The sequence below is a fragment of the Tamandua tetradactyla genome, chromosome 17 (assembly GCF_023851605.1).
Source record: "Tamandua tetradactyla isolate mTamTet1 chromosome 17, mTamTet1.pri, whole genome shotgun sequence".
NCBI lineage: Eukaryota > Metazoa > Chordata > Mammalia > Pilosa > Myrmecophagidae > Tamandua > Tamandua tetradactyla.
In genome coordinates, this window is record NC_135343.1 from 19,070,686 (window position 1) to 19,089,753 (window position 19,068).

The following is a 19,068-nucleotide window of genomic DNA, read 5'->3' on the forward strand; positions in this document are numbered from 1 at the left end:
TCGGGCCTGGGAACTTGCTTTGCAGGTCTGGCGGGCCTGAGCTGGCACGCCCGTGGACAGGCCTCGTGCTCGAGGACAGGGCTCCGTATCCGAGTCCAGCTGTGAGGTTTTCTCTGCAGCTTCTCTGGGTCATTACAGCTCGCTCTCGTGAGGGTCCCTCCAAGTAGGCAGGGCAGCAGATTTCACTCCTGTGTTACAGCTGGGAGAGTAACAGCTGGGACTCTGGCTCGTGTTTCTGACTCCTGGGCCAGTGTCTGTCCACTCCGAATGACGTCACAGTGCAGGGTTTGAGGACAGTCATGTGGCCATTTCTTTTCTTGCGTGGCTTTTGTCAGAGGGCCCAAATGTTGGGGGGCTGCTAGGTTTGCCCTCCATCCTGGTGGCATCCCAGTTTCAGAGACGCTTCTCGGGTGTATGTTTGGCCTTGCCCAGGTGACCGTCCCTGGGACGAGGGCCTCCTCATGCAGGATGAGCCAGGAGCCTTCGTGCCATGCTCAGCACCCCACACGGAGACCGTCTGGACAGTTGGAGAAGGAATGGGCCAGCGCTCTGCTGTGGGCTGCGCGAGTGAAGTGATGAGTCTCCTGGCTCGGAGGTCCTGGGGAGGGGTCATTGTCAGAAATCTGCTCGGATTAACAGGACTTGCGAGACCCCGAATGTGGCCAGTTGGTTTTAACAGCGCACGTTTTCACAGTGCCGGGTGGACTCGTGTTCTCAGCCCCGTGCCCGGTGCCAAGGTGAGGGGCACGCCAACGTGTCGGAAGGGACCTGCCATCCAGGTGGTGTGCAGTGGGACACAGGACGCAATGAATGGCAGTTTGAGCATCTAAAAGCAGGCCTGGCCACACCTGTTTCTAGTATGTCTGGCTTTAAAAACGTCTGATATAAATGTGTCTTCATCATTAAACTCTTAAGCTAATGCAACAAAAAGGAAAAATGTGGCGTGTGCTTCAGTGCTAAAAGAGCATCACCCTGCCTGTTCTGAGGAGGGCAGGGGTGGTCACGTCAGGGGTCTTATAAATTCACAGAGCTGTTTCTTCAGATGATATGTTAAACACGAGTCTGTAAAACACCTAAGGGAGGTGTTGGGCTGGTTGAAGCAGGTGGGGAGCCCAGAGGCTTGCTCACTCTGCCCCCCAGTTCCCACTCCCAGCAGTACCCCAAGGCCCTGCTGAGACGCACAGAGTTCCAAGGAGGCCATGGCCACGGCTTTGACTCCCCTGTCGTGTGGGCTGGAAGGTCTTGCCCGCCAGCATGCTGGGATGCTGTCACCCTTCTTATACTGTCCTTCTGAGGACCTGGGCCAGGAGTGGGGGGTGGGAAGCCGGCCAGACAGAGAGGGAGTTCCGTGTGCCAACAGGGTCTGGGGCAAAGGAGCAGCAGAGTCACGCCTTCCAGCAGAGCGGAGTTGCTGGCTGAGCTATGTTGCAAGAGGGCAGGAGTTCAGAGGTGAATTGGAGGCATGCTGGCAGGTGTGTGGAGGACCACGTCCTGGCCTGGTTAAAGCTGTGCTGGAGCTGGTGTGTGTGCACAGCCCCCTTGGGGACACACCATCAGGAAAGGACACTCCATCTGGTCAGGAGTTGGTTGGTGTTGGAGGTGGGAGGGAGGTTCCCAGTGGAAGCAGCAACGTGAAACAGAGCTCCGATGAGCACAGGAGCCTGTCCTGCAGTACAGGGAACGGCTGATACCCATGTGCTCAGCACCCAGTACCCAAGGTCGTGGGGAAGAGGGGCAGGAATTGGAGGTGGAGCAGGAGCAGCAAAGACCTTGAGGTCCGTGCCAAGGCGTTAGGACTGTCCCGGGCAGTGCTGAACCTCAAGAGCAGGCAGATATTCCCAGCTAATCCAGAGCCTCTCAGGATCCAGGAGTAAAGGATCAGACCAAAGAGTGACTGTTGAGCCCTTACCCCAACCCAGAGAGGATGTGGTTGGGTTGAGAAATTCCGCCCTGGGTCACTCATGCCAATGGAATGTCAGCAGCCGCAAGGACACAGCCTGTCTGTTGGTTTGAGAGTCCCTGCGACGCCAGTTCAGCTTCCAGCCATTTCTTTTCCAAGCACATGGTGTGGTCAGGCCTGCCGGGGACACAGCCTGGCTCTCCGAAACTCAAGAAGCAGGAATGGGAAGGGGGGGCTCTGGCAGAGGAGCGTGCTGGGGAGGAGGTATGTCTGCAGAGAGCTGTGCAGGGGAGCACCAGGCTGTGGCCAGGGAATGCTGCAGAGCTAGTCTGCCCGGGGAGCTCAGCCCAGTTCCCCTGTCCCTGGGGCCAGACTCTGGTCTGGGGGAGGGGCAGCCACGGGATAGGCTTGTCTGGATGTGCCCCTCAAGGGTGGGGCTTTCACACCTCCCAGTTCCCTTCTGCTCCCTTAGGCTGCCCACTCCGTCACCCCCACCTCCTCCTCTCTCTCTCCCCGTTCCCAACCACATCCCACCCCTGCTTTTCATCAGACACCAGCCCCAGGAAGACCCCGTCTCTGTTCTTCCCTTGCACTGAGTCCGATCCAAAAATACAGCACTCGATTCTCCAGGCAATTTGTCATTTATAGCACTCTATTACCTTGAAGGCAGAAATGGTGTCTTCTGCTCCATATTCCCTAAAGCAGAAGCTACTAATACTTTTGCGGTGCTAGATCTGTTTGAGAATCTGAGGGAAAGGGGAGGGATGGCAGGGCCAGTTCTCCGCAGCAGCTGCCCACCCAGGGGCTGAGATCACGCGTGTGGGTGCACCCTGTTCCTGCGGGGGTCCCAGGCCGCTGCAGCCCACGCTCGGGGACCACTGTATCTGCGGGGCCTTACACACCAGCCGGGGGGTCATTGGTAGATGTTCCACAGAGGATGTTCTAAGTCTGGGAAGCCTTCTTGAGGGAGCTGGGATTTAGCATCACACCTAGGGGATGCCTGAAAAGGGGAAAAGAGAGGCCATGTCAGGGAGGGGGCACTGGGTGAGCCAAGTAGGAGAGGCACGTGGCATTTTTTGAGGAAAAGTGAGGAAGAAAATACTTGCCCAGGACCAGAATGCCCTGTTGGGGGCTGAATCATGTCTGCCACAGAAGGCGTGTTCAGGTCCCAGCCCTTACTTGGGATGAAACAGGTGTGAGCCCGTTTGTAAATGGGATCTGTGAAGACGCTGTTAGCTAGAGTGTGCACAAACAAATGAGGGCGGGCCTTGACCCAATATGGCTGAAGCCCCTGTGTGCAAAGGAAATTGGACACAGAAGACAAACCCGCTTGGAAGAGAAGCCAGAGGTCAGCAGAACCTGGAAGAGAAGGGAGAAGACGCCACCATGCGCACTGCCATGCGACAGAAAAACCAAGGACCAAGGATTGCCCGCAGCCAGCCCGAGAACGCCACAGCCTTTGGGGGGAAAACACTGCTTTGCTGAGGCCTTGGTTTTGGACTTCTCCTTCCTTCCGAACCCTGAGCTGATCCATTCCCATTGTTTGTACTTGCTTCAGCAGTTGGGAAACTGAAGCATTTCCCCCTGCTGCAAAGAGGACTGGGGCCAAATCTGCTCTCTTCTTACTCTACCAACACGTTGCCTTCTGAAAAAACAATGTGAGAAAACAGTAGCGGTGTAAGAGCCTCAGAGCCCTTTATGAGGCTGCTGAGCCCGGCATCCGGACGGCCAGAGGGAGCAGGAGGCCCAGGTCTCGGTGCAGGGGAAAGGAAGGCCAGAACACAAACTGAGGGAGGACTCCGAGGGGAAAGCCTCTGGGGGGGGTTCTGCCTCCTGCATGGGGCCTGCCCCCTTCTGCAGCTGAGGGGCGCAACCCCACCCCACCCCCTTTGCTCAGCCCTTGCCTGTCTGGCTGCAGAGCTTGCCTCCCTGAAGGCCTGTGTGCCAACCTCAGATGGGCTGGCAGAATCACCAAGAACCTATCAGTTTCAGGACCTAATAGCCACGTTTGCCCAACAGTGGGTGCTGCTAATAAAAGGGGCTCACTGCTCACCGCTCATTGAGAACTGGGAATGGAAATTTTATTTGGGTCTCAGAGGTTTATCCAAGTCGCTTGGCGGGCTGCCCAGACAGCTGGTATGTATCAGTATTGCTGGAAGCACCAGTGGTAAAAATATTGCAGCTTCCATTCTTGTTGGTGAATAGCCACTGACTTGATCCTCCTAAGTGCCCCCCAGCTGCCTTGACCCCTTGCCCAGGATCCTCAGACTTTCCCAATAATTGATTGGTTACCAACTGGCAGAAAAGGGCATCTAGATTCCCACTCCAGTTCTTGGCAAGCAGCATTCCGATTGGTCTGTGTTAAATATTCTGGCTGTCACTGCTCTGCCTGGGGCATAGGGAGAGAACCATCAGCCCTTACGGTGGACCTACTTCCAGGTGGGACCCAGTCCCACCCTTCCTTCCCATCCATGCTAAAATCCACATCCACACACCTTTCCTCTTAAGAGTCCAGGTTTTCGGGTCGAAAAAAATTCTGTAGTTGCTCTCTTCCTTTGCACAATAACTATTCCTAAATGGTGGTTAAATAGGATTTCATACAGCTTTAATCCTGTTGAATATGTAAGAGAGCTGGCTATTTTGGCAAATTCAATGGAGAATCCTTTGATAAAATAAAGCATGACCCTCAGGTATCAAGAGGCAAGAAATCAACCTTGCTATTCAATTTAGTAGATGTTAATTGAGCACCTATTACATGCCCTTTAGGTCACCACTTGCCAATTCCTTATTTAACCATCTTTTTCATTAATCCCAAGTCACTTTCTGGGTCTATTTTTTATACAAAGCCCATCCTGGGCACAGTGAAGAATAGAATATACAACATGGCCAGGTGTTCAGCTTTTAGATGAGGATGTGGGTAAAGACAGCAAACAAAGCAAAGACTAATGATCACACTTGACAGTGCTTCGAAGAATGGGCAAGATAGTGTATGCCAAGGGGACATGTGAGATGAGCAGTGCGGGTGCAGATAAATGCCTCATGCTTTGGCAGTGAAGATGGGGAGAAACTGAGGTACAGAGAAAGCAGGTCATCCAGGGTCGCTCCTAGCACTCTGCCATCTGTGGGCTGTGGAGGAGGACAGACGGGCTGCTCTGGGGGCGCCGAAAGCCCTTGGGATCCATCCTCCCCGGCAGGAAGGCCAGATGAAAACAGATCTCAAGGGGTGCTGACTGCGCTTTCTCCCTGCAGCCTGATGTTCACCAAGGTGAAGCTGGAGCAGGCTCTGAAAGGCCCAGAGGAAGCTCTCGTGACCTGCAGACAGATGCTGCGGCTCTGGCAGACCCTGTACAGCTTCTCGCAGCTGGGGTGAGTGGCTGTCATCTTTCCGTGGATTGCCGGAGGGTACGGGGTAGAGTTTGCAGGCAGTGGTTGCTCAGCAGTGCACAGCTGGGCGGCCAAATACCCTGGAGCATGGAGTGAGTGACAGTGTTTGAATATGAGAGGGTAGAATTTAAGGTTTGCAGAGCTTTTTACATTGGTAGTCTAATTTCAACCTCTTGAAAATCCTCTATGAAGTACATAAGGATCCTGTTCAGGAAACTGAAGTTCCAGGGAGCAAGATGGGAGAGAAATGATATTGAATAGCAGAGCCAGGGGCTGGGCTCGTTGCTTTACTGTATACTTCAGCTTCTTAGATCTTATATTTTACCGGTTAAGTATATTCTCACACCAGTGCTGGGACTTGAACTCAGATCTCCAGAATCCCCCACCCCCCTGGGAGACCGTCCCTTCTTTCCTGGTTCCATTTGGAAGCTAAAGAGGAGGAGGAGTCAGGAGTCCTGAAGGGCCACCCAAGCCCTCCCCACTCACCCACTGTCTCCACACGTCTTGTGCCCTGCTGTAGTCTCCGGCCTGGGCTCTGGCTTTTTTTCCAGAGGGGACCCACCCTTGTCCTCCCTGAATCTGCAGAGAGTCTTTGTTCAGCCCCAATGGGACGCCTGGGCTCAGCCTGCACAGCCTGAAAAGGGGCCTCCTGTGGGTTCCTGGTGCTGCAGTCCCCTACCCCCTCTCCTGCCCTTACCTTCTCTGGCGTTGCTTGCTGAGTCATCTCCCTCAAGCCTTCCAGGGAACCCACTCTGGTGGGTATTTGCATTTTCACAGGAACTCTGGGTGAGATGCTCAGAGGAGGACCCAGGGCAGTCTGATGGAGTGAAAGACCTTGGGTCCAGTCAGCACCCATGTGGTAGGTCTCTGAGCCTGGGAGGACCCAGGCAGAACAGGACCCATGGTGGAAGCTGTCTGGAGAAGGCTCTGGGATGAGGGACTTTTCAGAAAGGGAAGGGGGCGCTACCTGGCCGCTGGTGTGAGGCTGTCCTGCGTTCAGATCCCCCCTCTCTGCTACTCTTTGGCTTGGGCAGCAGCAGCTCGGGGGGCTTCATCTGACCTTCCTCTCCTGTGGAGGGTCGCCCAGAGCTGGCTGCCTCGGGAGGTAGGAGCCGGGTTGGTGGCTGATGGCGGTGGGGCCCTCTGTGGGCTTAGCCTTGGCTCCCTGCTGTTAAGGTGGGGCCTGTGCCCACCCTTGGAGACTGAGCTCCAAGGCTACCAGGTGCTCTCCTCGGGGCCTGGGGCAGTGGGGTTTGCCTTGAGATCGTTTCAAGCCACCACCTACCTACTTCAGCTCTGATCTGAGAGCTTGATCAAACTCATCACAACGGGAAGCCCCAAGGCAGCCCTCCTGGGGAACCTCCAGCTGCTCCCCCAGCAAGGGCCGGCTCCATGTGGAGCCGGGACGGGCCCGTTTTTCAGTTGCCTTTTTCTTGATTCGGTGCTTATCCAATTACTACAACCCAGAGCTCCGAGAAAGATGGCTCTGCCAGTTTTTGCAAGCTATTCAAAGATTCTGGGGGGGAATGGAACCATTACCCCACATTTCACTCCTCTGTCTTGGTCAATCAGGAGCCCTCACCTTTGGTGTCCCGTGAGTTTAATTTAGTGTCTCTGCCTCTCCTTTACCACACCCTGGTCCCTCCCACAAATGGAAAGGACGGGTTATAGGGGAGGGAGGTGACCCGCCCTGAACCACTGGGTTATTATGGATATTTTTCCTTTAATGCCCATTCAAATGGCCCTGCATGTTCCTGCCCAAGCGTGGGCTCCGGAGCCTGAGCTAGGCTGGCGCGCATACCCCGGGCCCTGGCAGTCCTGATGACTCATGATCTGGGTGCCCCCCTGAAGAGAAGAAGCCTTTAGCCCCAGGCTGGGCCTGCCTTCTCTCCTGTATATCCCCTTAAGCGTCCCCACCAGCAGGGCCAGGGCCAGGGTCTCCTCGGCAGTGGGAGGGGTCTGGCTGGGGACTGGCAGGCCGGGCTGCCTTGCTGAGCTGATGGCTGCCTCCTGCTCCCCCACCTCCCATTCTGTGGAAAAAGGAACCTCCCTAGTAGTGTGGGGGCTGCAGGAACCCAGGGTATTGGGAGGGGAGTGAGATGGGATGGCCTGAGGTTGGGGAGCCCGAGGCAGGGAAGCAGCCTATGGCCTTCCTTCCCCAGGGAGTGGGCTGGGGCTTTTGAAAACCAGTCCACAGACCCCAGTCTCTGCCTGCCCTCTGCTAGACACACAACAAAAGGGAGAAAAGGCCTCCCCCTGACCTGCCAGCGCCTCTAATCTCAGCCACTTTGGAGGAGGGAATAGGCAGTAGGAGAGTTTCTAATACTCAGCAGGGGCGGTGCTGGCCTCTTTGCCCACTTAGAGCAGGCAAGGAAGAAGCTGAGGAGCAGGGGAATCTAGGAGGCTTTCCTGATAGATGGGAGGCACTTGGGCTGGGTCTTAAGCATAGGTGGGGTTTAGGTGGAGATAGAAAGACGAGACCCTTCCTGACAGCAGCAAGAGCAGCGGGAAGGTTTGGGAGCAAACTATGGGAGCTCTGGGGAAGAGAAGAGACTGATGGGCCTGACAGGCCCACAGCAGGCGCGTGTGTGTAAGTGCCAAGGAGAGACAGAAAGTCAGTTTAGCTTCAGGAATGAGCCAGATGCTAGAATCCCACGCCCGAGCTCTGATCTGTCCGGCCACACTCCTTGTCGCGGTCTTTCCCCGTGCCCTATTCTCAGGCCTGGCCTCTCAGCCCCACGCCTACATAGAGTGTCTCCTTCATTCTCCTGGCCGGCTCCGGGCGGTCCCAGCCCTCCCCCTCACCAGGCCCGGATCCTCCCTTGCCTTCCAGAGGTCTAGAAAAGGACAGCAGCTTCGGCGAGAGCCCCGCACTGAAGAAGCACAGTGGCATGCACCTGACCCTGCCTGACGCCCACGACACCGACTCAGGTAAGGACAAACCCTGCAGGCCGGCGTCTCAGACTGAGCCCTGCCCAGCCTGGGCACACCCACCCCTGCTCCTTGCTGACTGCTGCCCAAGCGCCTTGGCACTGAGGAGCTCCCTTGGGCATCTTTCAGACCTGCACCTGGCTCTGGGTGAGGATGCTCCTGGCTGTGGGAGCTGGTGGAGGCAGGGACGGCCCTCCACTTACTTGCAGGGGGCGGGGAGGTGAAGGGAGAGGGGACACAGATGAAAAGATGGCTGTGGAGCACAGCATCTGCTTCCCCTTAAGCTGAAGCTGGACGCTAAGGCCTATCTAATGTCCTCAGTGAGCTAGCCCAGTGGAAAGGAATGGGCTGAGCTTATATTTACAGATCTAAGCTCAAAGCTGGCATTTTCCTGGTAAAGCTCATCCTGAAACCCAAGGCTTATGAAACTCAGATGTGAGTACAAGCTCACATTTTTTAACTGAGAATCTGATTAAAGCAGAACACCTTCTTTAAAATAAAAAGGATTAGTCATAGGAACGAAAGTGTAAATGGAGTTTAGTGGAATTGCTCTTTTTTTTTTTTTTTTATTTCTATGGGTGCGAGCCAAGTTGTCAAGGGATGGAGTTGATTTTACAAGCCAGTCCTAGCACTTCCCTTTGCACACACCTCTCAGGAGCGCGTGGCTGGCTGTGGAGCTGGTCTCCAAGGGGGAAATGGAATGGTTGAGGGAAGGACCATCAACAAAGTTATTACAACTATGGTTTGCCCTGAGGGCTCCTGAGTTTATTGGAGCCGTTATTGCTTGAGTGAGAGAAAGTGCTCAGTGCTCGCATTTCACCTGCTTGTAAATTGTAAATGTCAACAGCTTATATAGCCTGAGCTGTGAACCCACATGGCCCAGAACTGCCCTGAGAAGAAATTCTCCCGAGGCCACAGGGTCTGGCTTGAGCTGCCACCCAGGAATCCTTCCCCCATCAATCTCAAATGGAAACTTTATATGTGTGAATCAATAATATGCACTGTTGTGAAATCAGAAGTAAAAATATCAAAAGAAAGAAAAGGAAAATCACAATCTCACTCCCCAGTCCTTGAAAAATGGCCTGTGCTCTTTTGTTAACCTATTTCTGCGAACTGTACTGTTAGAATCTTTCTGCATCACTGTGTGTTTATACATCATTATTTTAACGACTATATTGTCTTGTACATACTCCCATTTATTTTTAATTGATCCCTATTGTTGGACGTTCAGGTAACAGCTATTTTTGTCAGTATTATAGGCCGTGATAAAATGAGCATCTTTGTCTACATTATGATTGTTTTCCTTGGCAGTAGGTTCTTGGGTGTGGAACCTCTGCGTGGTTACCCCAGCAGGCTCCCCCATCAGCCTGTATGAGAGTCCCAGGCAGGCCCTTCCGGTGGGGGGTGGGGGGGGGCGGTCTGTGCACTGCATTCTGGCTGCTGGCCTGGGGCGCCCTGCCCCGACTCAGGTGTCCTGTCTCTCCCCAGGGGTTGGGTGATTACTGCTCCAGGGCCTGCAGTGAGCGGCTCTCTGACTCTGCTGCTCAGCCCCTACCCTCTCATTCAGCAGGCTCTCGACGGGCATCGTCCATCGCCGCCTCCCGGCTGGAGGAGGCCATGTCGGAGCTGACCCTGCCCAGCTCAGTCCTGAAGCAGGGCCCCATGCAGCTGTGGACCACATTGGAACAGATTTGGCTCCAGGCTGGTGAGTGCCCTGGCCCCAGCTGGGAAGCTGCATCCCAGCGACACCCGCCTGCCTGCCCACGGGCCACCCAGGCTCTCAGAGCCCTGCCCTGTCCCGGAGAAGGGAGTGTGTGGTTGCACGGGCTCCTGCCGGGGCTCCCGCCAGCTACAGAGTGCTTGGGAGAGGGCCAGGCGTCGAGGACCTGGAGCTCTAGTGGCAGCTGTTCCTTGGCTTGTCTTGGGCAAGTCACTTAATCCATGTGGCTTTCTGTTTCCTCACCTCCAAATGAGGACGGCACCTGCCTGCCCACCTCAGAGAGGCTCTGTGGCAGCAAATACAAATATGAGAGGCTTTGAAGGCCACTCAGATGGGTAGTCCACTTAGTCTCAGAATCAGGCACCAAACCTTATTCTCGCCTACCTTCTCCTGAGTAGGACTAGTTAGGACTTCAACCCCTGGAGAACTCTTGAAGTAGCTGGAGAAAAGAGGTGAGGGGTGGGGGCCCTAAAGAAAGTAGGTTCTGGTGGTAGAGCTCATTGAAGTTCATGGCCATTCAGGTGACAATCCCTCTTGATAACCGGTACCGTTGCCACCGTGGAGACTGAAGGTCAGTGAGTGTTGGGGAGGCAGGCTTGAGGAAGCCCCGGCCCAGCAGCAGCTCCCTCCTGGCTAGCCCTGCGCTCTTGGAGCCTTGGTTTCCTCTGAGGCCTGGAGGGGAGACGGGAGCTCACCTGGGTAAAGCACTTAACACTGTGTGGCGCGAGTGGATGCCCAGTGAACGGAGCTCGATGTCTGCCATCGTGTCCACTGTCACCGTGGTGGGCTAGAGGCCGTGTGCCACCAAGGTGAGCATTTGTAATGACTCGCTGGAAAGCAGGCTTTGGAAATGTGATGTGGTGGTGGGAGAGGTGGATTCCAGTCAAAAGGGCGGGAGTATCTAGTCTGGAGAGAGGTGCTTCTGTGAACTAAAATGGCAGCAGCCAGGGAACAAAGAGGAAGGTGAATAAGTGGAATCCTAAACATGCCACTGGGCCAGATGGCCCTTGATCTAGAACTGCCCAGGGCAGCTCTTGGCCACAGCCCACCTCCTCACCTTGTTTCTTCCGGGTTCCGTTGCCCCCCAACCTCTGGGGGTTCCCTTGGCTTCCCTCTGTGACGTCCGCTCTGCTTACAGAGGCTGCAGCAGTCCCGATTAAAGCCCAGCCTGATCCCGGGGGGGCTGCCCTTCACTGACGTAGCATCTTCAGGAGACCCTCTTTACGGTGGGTCCCCCCACCCGAACACGGAGCAAGACCAAGGACGTGTTCAGAGTGGGGTCCACAACTCAGCCCCCCACACTGGGACTGAAGATTTGGCAAGTCAGAATTAGAATGTGTTTGTTACCTGACGCTCTCAGGTTTCCTGTGGCATGTTATGTCGCACAGGGCATGTCCTGACACAGGAAGCCCACTCCCTTCCACCCGCCATTTAGGTTCTGAATCTGGAAAAGACTGAACCAGGACTCACAGGAAGACTAGACAGGGAAATGTTTTAATAATGCGAATATTGCCCCAGTTACCACACCAGGGCCCACAGGATGCTGGTGATGTGTGGGGCTGCAAGCTTGTTGCTTCTTCTGTAGAAAAAGGAATGTTGAAAAATTAAGAGGATGATAAACAAGGCCTCCCCTCAGGCAGAGATTCCCCTGCCTGCCACCTTCTAAGACAAAGAGCCCTGAAGGCTCTGGGTGGGGTGGACTGGGGTCGCTCCCACCTGCCCCGGGGGGCCGCACGGCACCCAAGCCATGAATCTCGCCACCTTCAGGAACGGGATTCTATCAGTAAATAACAATCACATTCCAGCTTTGAGTGTTGCCCACGCTGACACTCCCAAGGCCTGTTGTTTTTATTATTTTACTTGTTTCCTGCCATCTGCAAATGAAAATGTTTTTTGCATTCCACAAACCTGCTTGCATTTCTCAGATATGCTATTTTATGCTAGGGATGCTGGTATATTCTGGTAACTCCAAGTCAGGTGCAAGGCTTTCCAGAAGCCTGTCATCGGTCTTGGGAATGTCAATATAAATACACCCTTCAATAATTTGCACCTTGGCCTTTCTTCTCTGGACATTATCCTGAACAGTGACCCTACAGATGAGAACTCTGTTAAGAGCCGAGTCTGAATCTTTGACCACGATGTCAAACAAGGGTTGGGTATAGTATTCAGGTATAAGTTTGGGTGCATGTAACAGATCCAAAATAGGAGTGACTTATACCCAGTATACTTATTTCTCCCTGTGTAACAATTCATAATGATGGCTGTGGCAGCTCTGACAGCTTTGTTCAGGATTCAGGGGCCCAGGCTCCTTCCATTTCCATTGGATCTGTAACCCCTGGACTGTCAGGCTCATGCATTTGGTCCAATGGATGGCCCTCCCCACCACATTCACATTCCAAGGCATAAGATAAACCAGGAAGAGAGGAAATGCACCCCCTGCCTATAAGGACATATCCTGGAATTTGCACATAACACTTCCTTTTTCAGTCCATTGACCAGAACTCACATGACCACATCCAACTCCAAAGGACTCTGGGAAATGTCATTATTCTGGGTATCCATGTGCTCATTAAAAATCAGGGGACCTATCGCTGTAGCAGAGGGGGAGGATAGATTTGGGAGACAGCGCCACAGCCAGGCAGTGGGCTTGCATCCTGAGCATGGGAGGATTCTGGACCATTTGCTCCATGATGTTTCTCCCCTCCCTTGGCCGCCCTCCTCACCAGCCAGCATCTACTGAGCGCCCGGTGAACGAAGGGCTGCCAGGCACGGGGCACCAAGGCAGTGCTGTTTCCTAAATCACCTCCCCCACCTGACCCAGGCTGAGAAGATTGTCATCAGCATCCCCACCCCATCACCCACCCCTGTCTAATGATTCCGCCAGCTGTAGCAAACTTGCAGGAAGGGGAAAAGATCCCTTTATCATTTTGGAATGAGCTCTGCTTCAAGATAAATTTCATCTCAATCTGTTTGGGCAGCAAGTCCCATCGTTAATCCACTCTGGCTGGGAAATGTCACATCCTTCCTGTCCCAACCCTCCCCCCCCACCCCCGTACCTACTCTGCGTTGGGGGAGGCTGGCCCAGCTCTCAGCTCCCCATGTCAGGTTCCAGGTTTGCAGTCTGGACAGTCTGGAGGTCTGGCCCTGTAGGTGACCCCACAGAGGAAGCTGCCCTAAAGCCCTGAGGCTGCGCAGTGGGACACTTGGATTGGGCTGGAGCTCATTTATTAGGACATTAGTTCTTGCCCTTGGCCCCTGTTTGCTCCTCTCTACTCTTGTATTCCCCTTTCCTCTTCCTTCCTTTCCTTTGTTCCCAGCTCTTCTACCCGGTCCCCACCCTCTTTCCCTCCTGCTTCAGTCCTATCCCGTGTCTTCCTTTTCCCTCCCTCTGACTTTTCCTTCTTTCCCCCTCTCTGCTCACCACCCTCCCCCAGCTTCCTGAAGTCATGATAAGAGCAGCCAGGACCCCAGACCCATTCAGTCTCTGACTCCCTTGTGGCGTGAAGCAAATGATGCCCCTTCTCTGTGCCCCTTGTGATCTGCAACCGGGGGGGGGGGGGGGGGGGGGGGGGGGAGAAGGTCTTGGACCACCCGGAGAACTCCTTAGGTCCCTGGGTTCTGTGGCTCTCCTGGTCTTCTCTCCCATTCTCCCTCTCTTCCCCCGCACCCTCCCCTTTCCTGTCCTGAGGATGTATTATTCCCTGGGGAGGGAGGAGCTACTGGTGACCAGCTCTCTCCAGCCTCATCTTCTGGCTCCCTCTCCTTTCTGAGTCCCCAGGGAGTGGGAGGGAGGGTCTCTCTAGGAAGCACACCTCACCCACCAGGAGAGGCCCCAAAAAGCCCTCCCTGCAAAGGCGCTGTGGAAGGAGCCCCCTAAGAATAAACCCACCCCCAGTCTCAGGTCAGGGTGCGGGCTGAGGGGTGTAGACTGAGGTGGGGGGGGGTCCACCTCCAACATTGACAGAGGCCTGGAGCCAGCTCTGTGTGTGGGGTTAGACCAGGCCACCTCAGAAAAATAATAAAAGGGACTCTCGCAAGGCTCCAGGGAACAGATGTTTTCCATTTGTAGCCTATGGAGCGAAAGGCAGACACAGGCTCGGGAGTGGAGGTGTGGGGTATAGAGAGATGGAGGGAATGGGAAGAACCCTGGAGGCAGACCGAGAAGATGGGGGAAGAACTGCCAGGCATAGGAAATGGGGCTCTTAGACACTGAGGGTGCAGCAAGGTCCCTGTTTACTGGGGTGATGACATCTACAATGAAAGTTCAGAAATTCAGTAGCAGTGAGCCTCATCCAGCCTGGCCAGGGGAGAGCTAGGGTGTGCGTGCCGGGCCCTAGCAGCTGGGGAGTGGTGAGGGGAGTGGGGAGTGGGGGTTAAGGAGTAAGGAGGGGTGGCCGATCAGGGCGCCGGGTGGGCATGGTGCCCGGCGGCTCCCACTGCCTGTGGCTGGCTGACGGGGGAGCACCATGTTTGGTAAAACAGCAGGCAGGACCCAAGGGCAACTGTCAGGGACACTGGAGAAGAGGAAGGGGTGCTCCCTGCAGTCCCCAGACCTGGGGGCCTGTCTGCGGGGTGAGGCCCTGCCCCTGCACGCCTCTGGAGGCTGGGCCTGCAGGGGCTTCTGCAGGTGGCTGGAGGCCCTCAGAAGACCTTACTTCTCAGGCTCTGTTATGTGTCATCTGGTGTCCTGCCTGAAGGGTGGTGAAGCCCATCCAAGACAAGCTGCTTGTTTTCAGGACCTCAGGAAGCCTTGGGGCCCCGAGGCAGGAGGGAACGGGTGGGATCCTCATAATTGAAACCTGTTGATGTTAAGGCACTGTGGAGGTCTCCCCCAGAGAGGCCAGGACAGCCTCCAGAGACAGGGTACAAGTTGTAAACAGCTTAATGAGCTGTGCCTGGGGCCCATTCCAGACCTGGGGATAGGGTTGTTGGGGCAAGAACTAGGGGCTTGGAGAGCCTGGTCCCTGCCCCTCAGCTGAGCTGAGCTCCTGGTGATGGAGGAGGCAGCCCGAAGGGCTGGTACAGGAGAGGCTTCCTCACCTCCCAACACTTCCTTCTGTTTCTGTCCTCTCTTGTGACGCTGGGGGATCCTGCGGCTTCTCCAGTGGAGCTTGTCCTCCATGTCAGCTCTGCCTCCCTTCTCTCTGCTGGTTCAAATGCTCCCACAGCATTTAAGCCTCAGGATAAATGCTGCCTCCTCCAGGTAGACTTCCCTGACCTCACTAGCTCAGACTGACCCTGCCTGAGTGCCCTCAACACTCAGAGGTGATACTTGGTCTCTCTCAAGCCATTTGAGGGCTCGGCAACATCCCCACCCCACCCCCACTCTTTGTGTTTCTCATGGGAGACCAGGTACACAGTCAGTGCTCAGTAGTTGCACATTAGATGCTCAGTTATAAAGGCGGCTGGCTTGGAGCCCCACGCAGCAGTTTGAGAAGGGAAGAGGAGCTGAGGCTGAGATAGCTCAATCTGAGACCACTGGGCTGGCCTCTCACTGCCCCCAGCAATGCCCGCCACCCCCCACCCTGGGTTCAGAGTCTGCATTTCCTGGCCTCACCTTCCTGCCTTTCTGCCGTGAGAATCTCCTTATCAAGTGTCCCTGTGGGGAAGAACCTGGATTTTTCCCTCTTGCCATTCCCATCTCCATTAGAAAAAAAGAGTGCCCTTCAAAAATCTCTTGGTAAACTTGGGGATGTTCCGACCTTTGAAGGTAGTGCTGAGTAGTTGGACTGAGAGATTTTAGGCATACTGTAAAAATCATCCGTGTGTTCTACATGCCTGGCTGTGTTCCAAACGCAAACATAAATTTCTTCCTTCTTCATTATTTTGTAGTATCTCTGTCTCTTTCCCCTTTCATGAATACTGCTATTGGAAAGAAGTGTGCAAGTTCAAAATCTTGGTGTATCATGTATTTTTTTAAAAGAAAGCTTTTGTGTTAAGCTGAATATTTATACAAAGCTTAAGTTTTCTCCTTGTTAAAATAGCATGGATTGTTAGTCTGCTCTTAATGTAAAGATTTTTTAAAAGTTTTTCTTAATCACCTGAGTACTCTGTCTACAAGACAAAGATCTTCCATCAGAATAATGTCCTTGTTAATATCAAAAAAAAAAAAAAGCTCTTGGTAACCCATACCCCCCCCCAAAAAAAAATAGAAAAAACTAAAGGTCAAAGATGGATAGATAGATAGACAGATAGACACAAGAAAAGCTCTTGGTAGCATTTTGGGCGTCGCGAGCTGTTTTTGTTGCAGGACGAACCTTGGGCAGAGGCTGGTGCTGGGCGCCCTGCGTGCTGCCGTCAGCCTCCGTCAGGCCTCCTGCCTGCTCCGTGTTGGCGTGGAGACCAGGGGTGCCTGGGTCCAGGTTTCCCCCCCGCTTCCTGGGAGTTTCCTTTAGGGATGTCTGTTATCCACCCGACCCCAGACATAATCTGAACTAGTGTAACCTCTCCCCTCAGCCTTTGCTGAGCCGGTCGCTGTCAGGCTCTCCTTGTGCTTCTCTTCTCCCCACTTGTGAGCTCAGGGTGGGCAGCTGGGCCAAGCCCCCGGGCTGCTCCCAAAGGAAGGCTGCGTGGGCCGCGGAGCTGGGCAGCCTCCCACAGCAAGCAGCGATTCTCACGGTGCCTGCCGTGGGTGTGCACCCGGGAGCGTGGGTTCAAAATGCGCTTTTATGTGGGGCAACTGGGGTTGGAGAAACTGCCCATTTTGGATGGATCTGGGGGAAAAAACAAATGGGTTTTGGGACAGGTCCTTTTCTGCCTCCTGGCAAAAAGATAGTGCTGTGCCCCGTTTCCTCTCTGCTGCGTCAGAAGGCCCGGGCTTCGGAAGGGGCTGGAGAGCGTGCTGGGGATTCCCGTCCTGGCCCTGCCTGCTCGGCCTCTCTCGGCCGTGAAAGCACCGGCTCCCTCCAGGAGTTGTGAGGACTAAATGAGAGGAAAGGCTTTGCTGGGTTGGGGCTTGGCACACAGTGGGTTCACCATGAACGCAGGTGGTCGTTCTTCGTACGTTTGCGCCCCAGCTCTGCCTGTGGTGGTCCCTCCTGCCTGCAACCCCTTTTCAGGCAGCGTCAGTCGGTTCTCCTCCAGCCCTGTCCTGAGCATACCAGATGGAGTTAGCTCTCCACACTCAGCCCCCACCCCAGAGTCAGAGGCCTCAAGGACAGCCGCCAGGTCTGCCTTCAGCCCCTCACCCCCAGACACGTAATGAAAAAATGACATGGAGATGCTGGAAAGAAGGCAGAATCCCCAAGAGCACACTCCCCAGGGGAGATCATTCCGGTCCCCACTTCCAGGCTCTGAAACCAAAGGCCTGATGCAAAGCCTGGCTCCTGCCTTCCTCTCCCTGTGTCTTAGGCCAGTTGCCTGGCCTCCTGGGGCCGCAGCGACTCCTCTGCAAGGCAGGAAGTAGAAGTACCTGTTCCAAGGGGCTCTGTGAACCCTTGGCCCAGAGCCTGCCATGGAGTCACCACTCAGAAGCCACACCCCAGGGGAAGCCCGTCCTGTGCGGTGACTTGGTGGGACACTTCCCGTGACCTCACAGGGGTTCCTGAGCTCTGGGGGATGCAGCCTCGAACTTTCCCCACCACTCATGCCTCCCCCTGCCCTTCTGGTTCCGCAGCTGAGCTGTTCATGGAGCAGCAGCACCTCAAGGAAGCTGGCTTCTGCATCCAGGAGGCGGCAGGCCTGTTCCCCACCTCGCACTCGGTGCTCTACATGCGGGGCCGGCTGGCCGAGTCCAAGGGCTGCTTGGAGGAGGCCCAGCAGCTGTACAAGGAGGCGCTGACGGTGCACCCCGGCAGCGTGCGCATCATGCACAGCCTGGTGAGTGAGCCCTGCCTGGGACCAGCCCTCGTCGCCGCCCCCTCTGCCTGCAGGGCCCGACTGTGGCTGTCCCCCCGTGTTTGGGTGGCTTCTTCCCAGTCTGCTGGAAGGGACACCTCGGTTTGTGGTTAGAGCAGGGTGTTCCCGTTCTGTCAGGGCCTGGGTTGATGAAACAGTCTCGGAGGGTGGATTGTGGTGACCTATTTGCTGTTGGTTCCTGTAAGGGGCTCTGGCCCCAAACAGCCTTGGTTTTTGCTCATCAGATCCTTGTCCCGGAGGCTAACACAGATCTGAGGCAGGTACCGAAATGCTGTTCTTCGTGGGGGTCCTCAGGCTGTCCCCTGAGGTCAGAGGCTAGGGTCCCGTTTCAGAGGAGCCCCGTATCTCCTTGGTGAAAGACCGAGGGTGTCTTCGATGGGTTGTCATGTCAGCCAGACTGAGCCCCCAGCAGCTTCTTATCCGAGGACATGGAGCACACTGACCCAGGGTGGAGGGACCTACCTGTGCAAAGGTGCAGAGCCCAGGAAGCAGGATGCATGTGCTCTTGTCCTCCTGGCTGAGCCACTCTCTTTTCGAGCCAGGCCTGCCCACTTGTAAAGTTACAGGCAACTTCTAGAGAGCTGTCGACTCCAGCGTGGGCAAGCCAGCCACCTGCCCTGACCCGCAGGTGTACTTGCATGTCCAGTGGGGAGTCCCTGATCCAGGAAGCAATTTATCGAGGACTGCCCTGACCAGTGGTATCGTCAGCCATGGAGGTAACCCGTGTTTCCCCTGGCTGCCTTTACTACTTTCAGAGAGCACGTGTCAGAAAATCTGTAATGTGTACGTGGCTGCACATGCACAGAGGTTTTTGAAGTATAATTTAGGAGTCCACACTTAACATCACAGTCTAACTGGGGGTCTGGGTTCTGTGTTGGGTGTCCCCTCTGAGAGCTTTTTAAGGAGAATGGCCATTGGGGTTTTGACGTCTGCCACGTGGAGAAGACAGGAGAGTCAGGAGAAGAATTCCAGACGGGTAAAGGGTTATCATCGCCAGGAAGGGTCTGATTTGTTCATGAGTAGAAGCTACCAGGAATTAAATTTCAGCTGGATGTCAGGACAAACATTCTAATTCTTAAAATAGTCCCAGCACAAACTCGATTATCATTCAGTGAGGATGTTGCCAAGAAAATGTAAACATTGGTGGGGTTTGGAGCTGGTCCAGATCATCGTTAAAGGGACCTTTCCAACCCAAGAGTCCTTTAAAATGGAATAGACCCGAGATCCCCAGCTCGGCTGTTTTTCCACTGCCTGATTTCTTTAAGGATTTCTAGGT

At 54.8% G+C, this 19,068-nt stretch overlaps 1 protein-coding gene across 2 annotated transcripts in view; it reads left to right on the forward strand.

The window, feature by feature from the left end:
- The window catches only part of TTC7A (tetratricopeptide repeat domain 7A), a 113,800-nt gene that overhangs the window by 84,244 nt on the left and 10,488 nt on the right, over window positions 1–19,068 (forward strand). Inside the window, exons 16-19 of one of the 2 annotated variants that reach the window (XM_077134151.1) lie at window positions 5,150–5,266; window positions 8,118–8,215; window positions 9,783–9,920; window positions 17,551–17,753. In XM_077134151.1, the coding sequence (XP_076990266.1) occupies window positions 5,150–5,266; window positions 8,118–8,215; window positions 9,783–9,920; window positions 17,551–17,753 (556 nt within the window). The remainder of the gene's footprint in view (window positions 1–5,149; window positions 5,267–8,117; window positions 8,216–9,782; window positions 9,921–17,550; window positions 17,754–19,068) is intronic. The other variant, XM_077134152.1, reaches the window with a different exon arrangement.